Genomic DNA, 16,567 nt, shown 5'->3' with positions numbered 1-16,567 from the left:
AAAAGAAAGCACAATATTTTTTCTAACCTGCAGACTCAGCATCTGCGGTTATATTCTCTTTGTTCTTCCTCTCTTATTTTCTTTCAGGCACTGTCTCTTAGAGCTGTACAGGTTTTCAGGCTCACTGGAGGCATTCCAATAGATCCATCAATTTGGCAAAGCACCGTGTGTGAAGCATGAGAGTCATTCCTTCGGGATACACACGCAAATACACAGACACACACTTGGCGCTAATAGACAATCTATTTTGTTTATTTGGCTCTCTTCTGTGTTTTTACCTGCAGGAAGTCTCAGAGGTGACGCTCTTGTTGTTGGTCAGGTTGTCTGTGTTGTGGTTCCCTTTGTTTTTGTACATATCGGTCTATATGGTTTGCATCGAGCTGTTCATTGAAGCCTCCCATGGCGTAGTCTCTGCTAGACGACTGTCCTGTCTGTTCTTCTCCTCTCTGATTACAGTGCTGTCAATCACAACATAATATGATGGTGCACCAGTGTCTGTATGCATACTGTAGTCCTATGAGCATGCACACACACACACACACACACACACACACACACACACACACACACACACACACACACGCCACAGACAAATCATTACTCTCTTTAAGTAAAACTGAAGCCATACAGGCATTAGCTGAAAACAAGATAAGCAAGTGTAAAATGTTCATAAAGTCTGTAATTTCCAAGAGAAATTGAATGACCCACCGCATTCACTAATCAACGACATGATATATAGAGTATGCCCATATCCGTATGGACCTTGCAAGCTCATTAAAAAGCAACAAGCTTCATTGCATGATCCAGATGATATGACAACTAGCAAAATCGAGACATTCTCTTTCAGGGTTGAACGATTGGAAAGGTTTCACCACTCGTGATTGACATTCAAGATAAAGACAATGCTGTTTCTGCTTACATGCAACAGATACACTGTTCTTCCTACAGTTATTTAATCAGTTGCTCTGTCTTTTGTCTTTGTTTTTTCCTCTCTGTTTTCTGGCATCTGCCTCTCTTGCTGTCCATCCAACCCCTCTTGTCTACTTGGGGACTCCAGTGATGGCTTCAAAAGGCAAAGCTCGAGGTGAGTTGTGGCTGCATTTCACTGCTGTGCCTCTAACTCAGCCTTACATGACTAACCTTAGTGGAACAGAATTTACTTCTTTTTTTTCTTTTTCTTTTTTATAATTGACTGATGCCTAGTCACATGGGTATTTTTGTAAACAGGGGTTTTTCTGTCCACACATGCACTGTTTTATCAAAATCCAAGTGGGTTTTAAAATGGAAGCACAACTACAACATAAAGCTAATTTATATTCAGCTATAGTTTACTTTCTTCATATTTGCGTGTTAATTATTTAAGTTCAGTCAGTCCGAGATCGGAATATTAATAATCGAGTATTTAACTGTGTGATATTGCCCTTTACCATTACCAGGCACTGGAGAGGTGGTAGTAAATTACAATGATCAAAATCTTCTCCATCATTCCCTGTGTATTCCTTGTGTCTGCAAAATGGCAGTGAGAACGGATTATAGATCAGAGAGTCAGAGAGGAGAGAGTGTTTATTAGAGAGGAGATAACCTGATTTCATTCAGCTGTGTGCTTCAGTAAATATGCCTCTCAAAACTAAGGATTTAGTCAAGCATGAATATAATCTAATTCTGTTTAGTTAACATAGTTGGCTAATGATTATAGAAACACAGGCCTTGAATACAGTCACATTTCTGAGCAGAGATTTGATGATAAGTCAAATGAAATGATAGACATCAGCTCAGAGAGGCATACTTAACAAACTTGGGATTGGCTATATGTACACATAAGATTGTATTATCACTAAATTGGTGGAATGCAGTATTTTTAACTATGGGTGGGAGTAATAAAGTAATTGTAAGTAAAGTAGTATGTTATAAAGTGTTTTCTTTAAACAATCCAAATCTGAGCCAAGCATGAAAATAAAGGTAGACCATATAAACAATATGTGTCCAAATGTAAATGTGTTGGAGTGCAAATAATCAGAATAATAGCACCACATATAACCACCTTGATCTCAAGGGGCCCATCTATAAAAAAAAAAAAAAAAAATAATATATATATATATATATATATATATATATATATATATATATATATATATATATATATATATAATACATTCGACAGATAAAAATGTGTTGTGTACACTAAATGCTCTTTCCAATTACTTTCTGTTTTCAGAAAATCTATATTCTTTCTGCACATGCTCATCAAGCGGAGTCAACAGTGTTCCCCTGAGAAGACGCACAACACTCTCTGCCTTTGTTTGTCGTTCATGAGCACTCTCCACCACTTTTCCATGTGGTGCATCTTTCCTAGCAGACCCATGTTTAAATAAGTGGCGTTTACTTGGGAGAATGTAAATCATAGTGGGTAGCTGGCCTTCTGTTTATTAACCGCAGTTTTCTGCTCTGATAAAACTTTTGCTTTTGTACAAACAACCGTAAATCATTCTGCATTTCAAGCTTTAAGCAAGGTTTGTTGTTTTCAAAAGTTTGCCTATTGTGGAGTGATAGATTTGTATATTGCTCATGTGAAAATCCTACACTACTGTCTCCCTTTTCCTCCTCCTCCTCCTCATACCCAGTAGTAGCAATGGTACAGTAGTAAAAGCATCAACATCACATTTCCCCTCACACTTCACTTAGCTTGTCTACCTGCTGTGTCTGAATGTGTAATTAATTTAAACCATCTCTCCGGGCCAACATTCAGCTGCATGTGTTTGACTAAAAGATCTCCATCTCATTCACTGTTGACCCTCCTCTCTTTAAAGGCCACCCTTACCTGGCTATCATCCTTTTCTATCTAACTGCGACAGTATAGGAAATCCATTGCACTCTTAATAGGGGAACAGAGAATGTGTAGATCAGAGTCAAGCACATGTCTCCATCCTGCCTCTCTCACCATTATAATGAGGCTATTGGTAGGAAAACATAACAAGCCAGATAAGATTCATGCTGATCAGTGGGCAGATAAAGGCTCATTTCACCTCAAAGCACCAGTTCATCAGCGTGTGTGTGCCTGGGAGAGAGAGAGAGAGAGATCTGTATGTGTCTGAAGGACTGAGTGACTGGTTAAAGCCGCAGGAGGTAGAATTTAAAGTAGAGTATGACCTCTTCCTGGAGTTCTCCCTTTCCCGTTCTGTCTAGCTCCTCCCTTTAGGCGAGCATGGGCATGCACTGGCTTCATGCAGTAACCTTTACAAGTACAAATGATTCAGTTCATCCAGATGGCATGCTGTTATATATTGACAATTCTATGAGAATAACTGTCCCGTTTTCTTTGTAAAGCCCTTTGAGATGACACACTGTGATTCAACGCTTTAGTTAATTAAGTTTTAATTAGCAGCAGCAGTGACTAGGTTTAGCCGAATTGCTAAACCACTAGCTAGTCTGCCATGTTTATGTTTCTCTCACAACACCTCTGGCGTCTCCTCGTTTGGTTGGCAGCAGTAGGTAGAGGTGTTGAAATTAATCAAATAATTGATGCATCAAATCGTGGACATGAACGATGCTGCATCGATAATCGGCCGGCTCATAATCGATTATTTCTGTTTACAATTTAATGTAGACCTAAGAACCTTTCTGTTTACATATTTTGGTATGTTTTGCACATTCAAGAAGTGCCATGTGCTCAGTGCTGTAGTTTTATGTATCCAATTTATTTAATTCAATTTTATTTACAGTATCAAATCATAATTTAAAATCATTTAGTATTAGAGCACTGCAGAATGTTTTGTTTTTGAAGTTTGAAAAGCCATGAATTAAATATTCTTCATGGCTTTAATAGAAAAATTGATTTGACGCATTGTGATGCATCGAGATATTGAATCAAATTGAATCGCTGACATGATAATCGTAATCAAATCGAATCGGGAGATCAGTGAAGATTCACACCTCTAGCAGTAGGCGGTGCCGCAGCTCATGCTGCCTTCTGAAGAAGGGGACGGCTGAGGCTCTGTGAGAGGAAACGTAAACATGACAAACAAGCCTGTGTTTGTGCTAGGCTAAAGGCTAACCCAAGCAGACCAGCTGTTTTCACAGCAAATTTTGCCTCTCCATACAATAAACTGGATTACTTTTTTACACAATTTGGTTTATATATGTACTATATAGATTGATCACATTACAGTCTCTTATCTAATAGGTCAGCCTTGAATTAACTGCAGTCCTGAGCACTTGGCTATGGTAAACAGAACTTTTGCCAAAAGTAACGTGCACGTGCATTTGCATCGGCAGAATAGCCAATAGGAATGCTCTCTCTATCTCTCTAAAATGACCTGTGATTGGCCAAAGTCCCCTGTGACACTAGCTTTACTAAAGCCTGAAAACAGCTAGCCAAGCAGTAGATGCAGAAGTCATTTCTCAGACCACTTGCATTACAATATGCTGAAAGATTATTATGGAATGTTTGCCCAACAAAGCCAAAAACTTCCACCACCAGCTTTAATGGTGCCTGTTGCATAAATTATTTTGTAAATGTATATATAGTACAGCTGGTTACTGTATACAGCGCCAACGATTAATTAAACCTGTCACTACACTATTATTATTTTTTATTATTATTATTATTATTGGTGTAAGATTAAATCGGTGTTATTTCAAGAAAATGTGACAACATAATGGCTTCCCTGTCAGGAATCAGGGATGCAAATGAGCACGAGGTGCTCATTAAACACAACACACAGATATACCGTATGGCACTTGTACAGGGTATGTGTTTGTGTGTGTGTGTGTGTGTGTGTGTGTGTGTGTGTGTGTGTGTGTGTGTGTGTGTGTGTGTGTGTGTGTGTGTGTGTGTGTGTGTGTGTGTGTGTGTGTGTGTGTATTATGGACATTTATTTGTCGACATCGAAGATATTTTGATATAAGAGTTTTCTCAAATTATGTACTCATGCTGGGTTAGACTAGTCTGAGCTTTGCTTTGAAACAAGATCTTCAGTGTCAACTCTGCCCTGGATGGAAGTTGTGGTAAAAGAGGATTGCAGCTTGACACACGAGCCAAATGATAAGACCTGTTTTTAAAACTAGCACTTTCTGTTCACTGAATCTTGCAGATCTTCCCTGGGGTGAAAAGTGTTTCCCCCGATCACTCTTAAATGAACAGTATCTGTCAACACATCACCAAACATTAGAAAATCACACTATGGCATGTTGATTTGGGGAATTTGGGAATTTTTGGTGGCAGCAATCATTAGTCTGATTTCCCTTGTGAATGCCACCCTCATCATTCCGCCCTCACCCGTATGAAAGCATTAAAAATGAATTGCTTTCTGTGATAAAAAGAAGTCAAGTGCATTTCTCCTCCATATCAGTTTGAGAACATTTGAGAATGTCCTTCACCACTAAAAAATCTGATTTCCCTGACCTTATGCTTTTATGACATTTAATTTACAAAAACTACCAAGCCAGCAAGCATGTGTATGACTGCTAATATTGCTTTGCTATTGCTGGGCCTTATATTTAAAGAGGGAATAGAGTGGAATATTTGAACCTAGATATACTGTACGTAGCCAAAGCTTTGCCTTCTGTGTCCTTGTAGCACTGAAAATATACCAGATGAGACTGAGATTGCTTTTATGAGAATTGAAAATAACATTTAAAGTACACTGAGAAATGCACTTATGCATGCTTACAGTTTGTGTATAAATCAGGTTCAGCATAATTTAAATGCCTGTTTCTCCCACTGCTTGACCATATCGGAGAGCGTGAGAAACAGATCCTCTTTGGCTAGAAGGAAGCATTTTAAATATTATTAATTTTTGCACTTCAGTTGTTCCAGTCCATCCTTCCTTGCTTTCACTTATCTGTCAAAATATGTACTTTTTTCCTTACCCTAACTCACCTTTCCTCTTAGCTTCTTCTGCTCGCTTTTGCCAGCTGGAAGGAAGCAGTGTATGGAGTCTTTATGAAGGCCAGGTTTGCCTCTGTTATAAAACCATGATATGTCTGCCCTTGGCTCAGAAAGGATAGTGAGACCCTGGCCATTCTGGACTTAGCGAGCTTGAACTGAGGTAGCTTACACACAGAGAATGGGCAGAGTTTTATATCTCTGCCCTTTAACTTGATGTGGCTGAATCAAGGGCAGGAATACTGGGCAAATGATGGGAAGCGTGTCTGGTCACCAATTTGAAATGAGCTTTTCATAAATGATTATATAAGATTTGTAGTTTTTCCTCAGCAACAAAAAACAGAAATTGCTGTGTGCTCTGGCATGTGTGTTTCTTGTAGTGCTTTGTACACACAAGAAGGTGCTATCATAAGAGAAATTCTTCCTGGATGTTTTTTCATCACTATATTACCGTCTGTTAACATCTTTCACACCCCAGATGCAACTAGAAACACCCTCCCCCAAATCTCAAAAACAAGCCAAAAGATGTCATTCTCCCCTCTGACAGCTCATAATTCATACCAAACTGTCACTCCATGCCGCACTTAAACAACACCTAATATCTCCATGGAGAAGTAGGTGAGATGTTGAGTTGGACGTCAACTTTGTGATGGCTGCACCAACAGCTGCCCAGTCTAATTACTGTATGTAAATGACAACAGCACTGCCATAGCTAGCCTCTCTGGTGCCGGATAATTAATTTCATATCTGCAGATCAGAAATGACTGTCCTGAGGTGGTTGTACACCAGTGCTGAATACAAAGGTAGCTCCACCCTCTGCAGGGATTGCATTCAATTTGCTCACAGCAGGAGTCATATCACTGTCAAAGGAGCATGTTTAGATTATGAAGGTACGCACACACACACACACACACACACACACACACACACACACACACACACACACACACACACACACACACAGAAATTAACATAAAATTCACTCATAAACACAAACAGAACAAAGCATAGAAGAACAAAAAATAGGTTTCATCACTTCAGTTATAAGAACCAGAAATTACCCAATTTATGGCTATTTGCATAATAATGTGATTTATTTGAATATTTGTAACTCATAGAGTTCAGTTTATTAAATGTCACTAAACTTTAAAAAAGAAATGTCATCACGCATCATTACCTATTCTCCCAGCATGGTGTCTATGAACGGAATATATTACACATACATGTATACATCCTGTGAATTGTTAGTTATCAGTTAGTTGCAGCATGAATTGATATTCAGATGGTATATCCAAACAGCTTATTTAAGTTTATCAAATGGGCAAATGCATATATCCTTAGATATATGGAAGATAAATTGAGCATATTTTCACTTGGCAATGAAGGCAACCTAAATGTAACTGTATCCCCATTCCAAACAAAACCGCTTTAAATGCTTTTAATTTTGTTTTTACTCCTTTAGCACAAAATATTGTGATTTAGAGAAGACTAACTTATCTAATGGCTGGCTTGCTCAAACTTGAGGGTCTGGCTGTTGACATGTGTAATCACCTTCTCCTCTGCTTTGAAAAGATTTAAAAGAAACTGTAAGTGGCAGTACTGCAACCCCCTTTGCTTTCTTGTTTAAAAAGACATATATTGTATCTAGTTTTGTCTCACTGGCAAAAAAAAAGAAATTTCACAGGGACATGCAATTTAATTTTAATGTGAATAGTGGAAGCTCCCTTTTCAGGTGTTATAGTGTTATGACATGTTGATAAATCCGATTTGAGATGCACTGTGTATAACATGTTCCTGAGAAAAAGAAGAGTTTGTGTGAAAAATGTCACAGTGGGAGGGAGAGTCCCAGAGCGAGGGCAGGGAGTGATGATGCACTGTCTTGTCTAGCTTCTGTTCCAGGAAGTTACTAACATTTTGTGTTCCATATTACCGGCTCAAATTGGTCCTCGCCCAGAACAACAACAAAAAAAAAATCTGCCTGGAAATCAGTACATATTTGTTTTCAACATTTTGCTGTTGCTCTAGACCAGTGAGTAGGTTGTTTTCTTGCTCAAGGTCGCTGTGACAGGATACATGGCTGGTTGATGAATTCACACCAGCTCTTGAGATGATCAAATTCTCGACCTTGTACGGTCTCCAATCACTGGGCCACCCTGCTGCCTGACACTCTGAGAATCACTCAGTCTGAGAAGCTGGTGTATCCAGCTGCGTAACCACCTGTGTAACCTTATAGACACTTACTGGTCATGGCAAAGCTGTCATGTTATCTGCTGCATCTCATTCGTGATCGTCTGAGGGGAATGCTTTTTGAACAGTGAGTCACTTGAGGTTGTGTTTAACACTTGATTATTCCTGTATTATAAAAACAACAGCATGTATTTATAACACTTTTTTATTTTTACCTTGAGTTTAAACATGTATTAAAACACATTAATAATAAAATATTACTCTATAAGGTAATGCTGTTTATTGTTATTTTCACCAAGCTTAAATATTTGCAGGATACTTCTGGTGTATTGCAAGTTGGTTCTTGGTTAGTTCAAACCCAAAGGTTAGCCAAACATAGGATCATGACCCAAACTGTCTTTTGTAAACATCTGTCACAGTTTGCATAATGTTGTGCCACCTTTTTTGGTTAATCTTCGACCTTCTCTTCTTACTTTAGTGCATGCACTTAACAGTATGTTGCAATCACGGTTTATTAGTCAACTTAACGAGTGCACTAACTTTTAGGGTTACCTGCCATTAACTGGTTTACAACCTGCCTGATTGTTGTAGCATTCTGTTTCTTGCGTCAATGTAGCAACATTACTGTGTTCCCAGATCTCAGAGATTAATTACGTTTCCATATCTAATAGAAATGATGGTATTCTGAAAACAAGACTAATGCTTTGAATTCCAATTTACAGGGATGAAATCTTGAATCTGCATTCATAAGGTATTTATGTTCGACTAGCTTAATAGGTGAATTGGCTAATCAAAACTGTGGACTGCCTCTATCCATTTTATATTCTTGTATTCCAAGCCCATACATCATAGCTCTACAGCTCAGTTGAGCTTCAGTCCTGCTACAAAGGTCAGTAGCTCCGGGCTGTCCGTCTGTCTCCCTGCATCTCTCTCTTTTTCTCTGCTTCTTGAATGCCTAAATAAGAACGGTTAGTAGACTCAGCTGCTCTTGCTTGAAAGGTCATGTCGGAGAGCAGACAGGAAGCATCCTGGATGCTCGTATCAGTATTATTTGTCCGGTAGTTTGCTTTGGCAACAGGTACTGTCTGTCTGAATGTTCCTTCGTGTCCTGTGAATATCTCTACTGGCCTCACAGGCATCTACTTTTGGCATAAGTCATAGTTTGGTCTTTTAACAAATATTGCATTCAGTACTTTGTGTGGTAGGCAAAAGTCCAAGTGATCGTGGGGAAGCTTTTCCACCAGCTTTGATTATCAGCCAGTGCATACACTGGGTACTGGAGGGTACTGAGTGGTCCCATTAAATCTTAAGATTCAGCTCATCTAGGGAGACAGCTGTGTGAACAGTAAAGTGTGAGAATCTATCTAAGAAAATAATTATTTGCTATTTGTTTAGAGGCAGCTGTAGCCCACATTACATAGTCACCATCCTAAACGACTCAAGCCTCACATTGCTAAATGGCATTTATGGTGACATACTGCATATATCCAATTTAAGTTAAATAAAGCAAAGGTAATTTCATTGTGTCATTACTTTATAATGTCATGCACATACGTATGTTATTGACCTGGCTTAGCCTTGGCATGTCAGTCAAAGTGGAGGGCAATTAAACTGACCCTACTCTTCATGAGAGATAGAGCCCAATTGAGCACAAGAAAGGAGGTAGGATCAAGATAAATTTGAAAGACTGGGGAGCACCGGGAGACAGAGAGAATATGAAAATGAGAGACAAAGAAAGTGGAAATGCCACCCTTCAGGGATCAACTAGAGGAGGAAACGTGACACAGAGAGAGAGAGAGAGGAATAGAGAGAAGGGAATTGAGTGGAATGGATGTGAACTGGAAAAGAGAGAGCACGAAACTAATAGTAGGAGAAAGCGTGGAGGTGAAGTAAGGGAAGGACCTAAATTTAGACATGAAAATCAGAGAGAACAGCTGCCTCTTTCCCCCAGGAGATACATTTAAATCAGGTCTGGGTGGCCAGTGGGGAGAATGGAAGAACCTACTCCACTGGCCAATTAGGCGCAAAGAACACTGCACTGTTCTAATATAACCATCATTGTGGCCCCTTTGGCCCTTTCAGTCCCACTGGACGTGTTTCACCAGACACCGATGCAGGCCTTAGGCAGAGGGATCCCCGGACTATTGTAACTTTGTATAGACACTAGTGCCAAGGGAGAGGAGAGGATAAAAGGAAAAGGAAGGTGAAAAGAAACTTTAATATATTCTATAACAATTTGTAGCCTATATCCTGATAAGTAAACGTAACTTATCTTACAAATGGATGTGGGGTCTCATGTGTGACACTTGTAGTGTGTAGAGCATTGAGTGTTATTGCCGTAACATTTAATCACCCAAATCTCTAGGTTTCTTTTTTTGTCAAAAGCAGAACAAACTAGCAGATTATATTTTCCGGGATGAGTACAAAGTTGACAACAAGCGTGCGTTATCCCCAGAGTGTCTCCAGCTTCAATTACATTTTACAGTGACACATCCACTGCAGTAATGAGCTAAAATTATATACTACATATTGTGCAGAACCTCACAGAAAAATCATCATTGCCAAAATGGTATGGTAGTTAACCATTAACTTCCCTTTGTGGCCAGCACAAAGGAAATAAAATGTATCACACTGGGCTGTATGTTGCCCAACTGCGTGAGTGAGAAAAATGAGAAAAAAGTAAGTGATTTAAACAGAGGAAGTAATAAAGAGAGCAAGGGCAGGCGCAGGAGAACGGTAAATCGTTGGCAGATCATGCCTCATGCAAAACTTTCATGAATAAAACATATTCCTACCCTCCCATAGCTCAGATCCATTTTTCCGCCGTTTCCCTGCTCTTCCCTCTCTATCTCTCACATGCATGATTAACCTCGGAAGGCCTTAATCAGCACTGGAAATGACCCGTGCTCCTTGACTTACCTCTCTCTACCTCTCCTCCCCTCCTTCACCTCAGCCTCTCCCCTTTCAACACGTCCTTCACCACAGGTCTGTCAGTGATGGGGTTTGCTTCACCTGCAGACAAGCGCTATTTGAGGGTTTGTTTATCTTCGCTGTGCAGTCATTAACTGCAGTAAGGCACACACAAAATTGCCTGCTGAATGAGATGTATTACATTAACAGCGTTTGAATGGAAATGTATCAAACATAATGACACAGGAATGGAATTTAAAAATGTATGTGTAAATATTTCTTATTTTTTTATTATATATATATATATCTATATATATACACTATTCTTTTTCAGTTTTATGATCCTTTCCTGGGGGGATGGTGGTTTAAGATGGGAGAGTTAGCTTGGAATGAATAATCTGTCTTACCTAAGCCTTTATTCAGTCTTTAAAACATGTCCTCTGGGGATAGGGACAGGGATAGATTTATGGTTATTATTTACTTGCTCACAGCCTAACACACTAAAGCATACGCACACACACACACACACACACACACACACACACACACACACACACACACACACACACACACACACGACACAGCAGTGAGCTGTCCAGAGTTCTGAAAACTAGCGGGCAGTTATTGATGAACCTATTGCAAAAGCGACCTGTCCATGGTGCTGAAAACTAGCTCCAGTCAGACTTCGAGGTCACACATAATTATATAGCTCTGTTGTCTGTATCTCACATTGGATGCAGGCATTACACACACCAACATTCATACAAGCACACACAAGTCCAATGAGAATGTTTTTATTGTTCTTCCCTGTGTAGCTGAGGTTTCAGGGTTGGTACCACAGGCTAAAATGCCCCCTGTGTTTTCTATGTTAGCGTCCAATTTAGCACACAGTAGTGTGGCCATCCTGGCTGAACATTCACTTTTTAATTAAGGTGTTAAGACATAAACCACATTTCCTCTCTTTGTCCTGTAGTGTGAGGGGCTGATTTGCTCCTCCAGTGATGAGAAGTATTCTCTTTATTTTATGTACATCTTTATGAACCAACTGGATAAAAATCACATTACTTTTTAGTCTACCTTTATAGTTGTAATGTTATATGATCATCTGAAATCTTTTCAGCAGATTTAATTACCAAAGCAACCTTACAATTCAAGCAATCAAAAATTCACCATCTGTTTCACTCTGTCTACCTCCGTATCTTTCTCTTTCTCTCTCTCCCTCCTGATGCATCCTGATCCTTCTCCTCTTACACGTGTCTCTAATGTGTCATGTTACAGGCATCAGCGGTCAATACCCTCTGGTTCAGAATATGACGGTGACAGAGGGTGGGACGGCTAACATGACCTGCCGTGTGGAGTATAATGACAACACCTCCCTCCAGTGGTCAAACCCAGCACAGCAGACCCTCTTTTTCGGGGACAAGAAAGGTGAGTTTGGAGATTGACAGACAGCAGGAGCCGCACAACAGATGCAGTCTTACAAAGTATTCCCTGTGTTAAGTTTGTGGTAGTTGAGAAATGCACAAAACACACAAAAACAGGATTATTTTTTTAGGCTGGAGAGCAACATGGAAAAACCACTCCGTGTTCCTGTTTGTTTGTCACTTGAATAAGCTGCTGTCTTTGTTGTGTCATAGCATCTGTCCCACATTTCATGTGTCTGTGTTTTCCTGCCTGTGCTCTGCTTTCACAGCAAGTGCATTCACAGTACATAGAAAAAGATGCACACCTTTCCTCTTGGGATGGATTGGATGTGGCTATTATTATTTTTCAATAATCCATCAACCTCACACACACACACACACACACACACACACACAAACACAAACCCCTCTGTTAACGAGAACACTTGAGAACAAATATGGTCAGCTCTCTTTCTAACTGCTTTTGCCAAAAACATGATAACCAGTGGTGATCATCACCTGCCATGAACAATTTGGGAGCTTGAATGTTTCTGTTTGTTTGTTTGTATGCAGTCCATTTTACTTCAGTGTCAGACGTGTGTGTTGTGTATATTTGATAGTTGTAAAATTGAAAAGGATAAATACTGGTGTAATTTGGAATTCAAGATCAGCAGGGGAAGGTTGTACTGTAGATAGCTGCCATAGCTTTGGTGATTGCTGTTATTGATGTATATCCATCTCATGATCAGGCAACCCTTGAAACAGGTTGATTACATCCCATTGAAAGGAAGTGGTGGGTCAAATTAGTTTTTTTTGTTCCTATACTTTTCTATCTGAATCAAAAGATGCATACTCGAAAGTTTCATATTGTTTTTCAGATCAAGTTAGAACATTAGAGTGTGCGAGTGCCCTTCACTGCAACCCTGTAGTACTTAGACCATACTGCATCGAGCACAGACAGTGCAGTATGAATTAAATTTTAGCTAAAAGAACAAATCCAATCACCTGAGCCTTGAATGGTACAGCATTAGGGCCTTGTGTGTAATTGATGGTGTCAGCATAACTACAATAGAATTTTGTTGCGCAAACATCAACGATGAAGGTTAGATCTGTATAGAATTGCCACAATAGTGGAGCCTGACACACCAACAATACTGACTTGAAAAGATTTGTTTAACTATTTCCCAAGATTTCACAATTCAGTACTGTAAACATGCCCAATGGGAAGGCGTTCACTAATGTTTTAGAAAGGGAGCAGATCAAAATAAGTCTGTCAGTCAAAATAATGTGTTTAATTAAACAAATAGTTCAAACTTATGACATTTTGGATATGTAAGAATGCAACATAAATGAAGCAAAAAATGACTGTAACTTGAGCATTGTCTTTATTAAACTATTTATATGCAGTATATAATATTAGAACGTTTTGTAATATAGGAAGTTAACAACCTCATCAACTTGACACCCCACTTCCTTCCAGAGAGAAGGGCCTGAGAATCATGTGATCTGCAAAAAAGACTCCAAGCTCTGAATAATAAACACTTTATATACTGGAGACCTGCACGGTGCTGCAGAGACATTTCTTTCATTAAACGGATGCAAACCCTTGTTATCTTAGCACACATTCACAGACAGTAATGCACACACAAACTAACAAATACACACACACACAAATTGTGGGTGTGGCACAAAGCCACCAATGTTAATGTTAATGGCTAATAAGTACAAAGGCTTTATTCCTGACCTTTTACACCCTCTTCAGTAAAGTCTCCATAAAGAGGATTCATGGCTGTTATTTTGTTGGTCCATGCCTGCTGAAATGATTGTGCCCTGTGCCTCTCTCAGCTGTATTAGTCGAGTGTAATAGAGTATGAATCACACTCTCTTGTAAGTGTCTGGATTAAGCACATATGGGATTTATACAGTCTTCTTCCATTATCCGTCTGCCCACTGGGCTGCCTTGTCCATTTGTGTGTTCGTACACTGTGTGTGTGTGTGTGTGTTTTCATGTGCGTCTGTGTTTGTAGGTGTTTTTGCATACTGGGAGTGAATGCATGCAAAGCATTTCCATTTTCAACCATTCACATTTTCACTTACCGGAAAGAGCAGCAGTAAAAAGCTGCTTTGAACATTAAATTCAACAGTTGATGACTGCAGGTTATTCCATATCACACCAGGGGTCGGTCTTGGGGTTCTATTTTATGGCATTTCCAGTGCAGAGCTCAGAGATTGGAAATAAAAAAACAGCCAAGGACTTTCTTATTATCAAAAAAGCAAAGGGATACTACAGTGGCCCCAAAATTGCATGCATGTGCGTGTGCGTGTGTGTGTGTGTGTGTGTGTGTGTGTGTGTGTGGCGTGCGTGCATATACATGTGTGTGCTTTGGGACTTGTCTTGCTGAACGTTGCAAATTCAGATGCACATGCTGATGGGAGCACTGAGATGGTGAGTGTTTCCAAAGTGCCATTGGCATTGTGAGAAAGGAGAGATGTCTCAGCTGCAAACACCTTTGAGCACAGTTGGTTTCAGATTAATTTTCCTTGCTGCCTGTTGGGAAGAAGAAGATGGGGATTAGGGCACACAGTTGCTCAAAAATACAACCTCAATTTGCCAACTTTTTGCATACATTGCTCTGTTATGAAAGAATATCTGGTTTTGTTCTTTATGGCAACATACAATAAATGATGTATATAAAGTCCAACATCTTCATTTATGTAAAAACATTTCAAGTTCTAAATAATTAAAATGTTGTCCTTTTGTGAAGGCAGTGCTGAAAATGTCTCTTCTAGTGGAAAAAAATGAAGGTTTTTGTGACTTATTCATTGCAGTCTATTGAAAAAATGATAACTTATATTTTCCACTTACTGTATATCATACAGAATAGATTCATATTACAGACTTTTGTATATGCTGGCAACTGTCCAAAAAAATCAGATGAATCTATAATGTTTGTTGTCTAATTCAACAGACTGTTGTCTGTGCACATGTGCCTGCATGTATTGTATCTCCAATAGTGTCACTTACATCTTCTATTAAAGTGAACATAAACATATTGTTTTTCAAAGACAAATGCAGCAACTGACTTCATTACAGTCCTTTGAGTGGTGCCGGTTTCGCCGCTGTTGTTGTTTAATGCCAAGGCTGAGGCTCACCTCCAAGACGTTTAGTCAGATGAAATAGACTCCTCTTGTCTTCCATCCTCTCAAAGGTGCTCCAATGGCTGTGAAGAGTTGTTCGAATTTCAAATAAGTCATTGTCCCGAAAGTAGCCAATTATGTCCTTTCCATCACTTACCACAGAGGGACTTAAGCTTCGACAGTGAGAAAGATGAGCACTGTGCAAGAGGGATTCTCTCTTTTATAAGATGTATAAGAAAGAGGCTAATACTTCTTTACAAATTGGTCTTTTGTTTTCATGTAATTCAAGAACTTATAATAGCTTTATTTCGTGGACTGAAAAATGTAGCAATAAGGCATAATTGCAATGTATTTGTTATTTCCGTACTAGATAGAACCAAAATGTAATTACTTTCCAGGCTAAATTAGCAGGCCTATTTAGTGGACAACCTACAGTACTCTCTTGATCTCTTTCCCTTTTATTTCATTATCTGTCCACCCCTGCCTTCCGAAGTCTTGCAAAGGATTGTGGTTTACCTGTCCTTTATTATAAAGTATTTGATTAACAGCACTCATTTGGTAGACTTGAAAGCATAAAGATTTGTCAAAAATGTGGCTAAAGCAGCAGGCACATGTATCGGCAGATGTATGGAAACAAAAGATGCTGTATATATTTTTCAGATAGGGTGTCAGTGGTTACTACATTAGAGAATGGGTGCTCTGCAGGATAAAACACGACTGGCTTCATGGTAGTGCGGTTGTTCTTTCTTCAAGGGCATATTTCAAGAGTCTTGGTTTTATTTTGGGTTTGATTGCATCTGTATTCAGTCTTGACTCACTTTCTGACATAAGGACATTTACCACAAGACTGGTTCAGCATGTACTGGCGACTCTTCCCCTTGTTTACATTATCTAATAACATTTTCTTTGTTGTTTTTTACCCTTGCTGGATCTAAAAGTCTCCTTTTCGAAGGAATCAAAACGTTAATTTAATGAAAAAAAAAAACATGATTGGAATTACTTATTATATTGTATTTTTATATGTATGTAATATCAGGATTTCTTT

General features: G+C 39.1%; 1 protein-coding gene across 2 annotated transcripts in view; it reads left to right on the top strand.

Annotated features, from left to right (window-relative positions):
• cadm2a (cell adhesion molecule 2a) overlaps positions 1–16,567 on the top strand; it is a 234,078-nt gene that overhangs the window by 163,693 nt on the left and 53,818 nt on the right. The window contains exons 2-3 of one of the 2 annotated variants that reach the window (XM_028595314.1): positions 1,058–1,084; positions 12,260–12,409. In XM_028595314.1, coding sequence (XP_028451115.1) covers positions 1,058–1,084; positions 12,260–12,409 — 177 coding nt within the window. The remainder of the gene's footprint in view (positions 1–1,057; positions 1,085–12,259; positions 12,410–16,567) is intronic. The other variant, XM_028595315.1, reaches the window with a different exon arrangement.

The sequence above is a fragment of the Perca flavescens genome, chromosome 13 (genome assembly GCF_004354835.1).
Source record: "Perca flavescens isolate YP-PL-M2 chromosome 13, PFLA_1.0, whole genome shotgun sequence".
Taxonomy (NCBI): Eukaryota; Metazoa; Chordata; class Actinopteri; order Perciformes; family Percidae; genus Perca; species Perca flavescens.
Note: the sequence above shows the minus strand (reverse complement) of the source record. Positions and strands in the feature narration are given on the sequence as shown.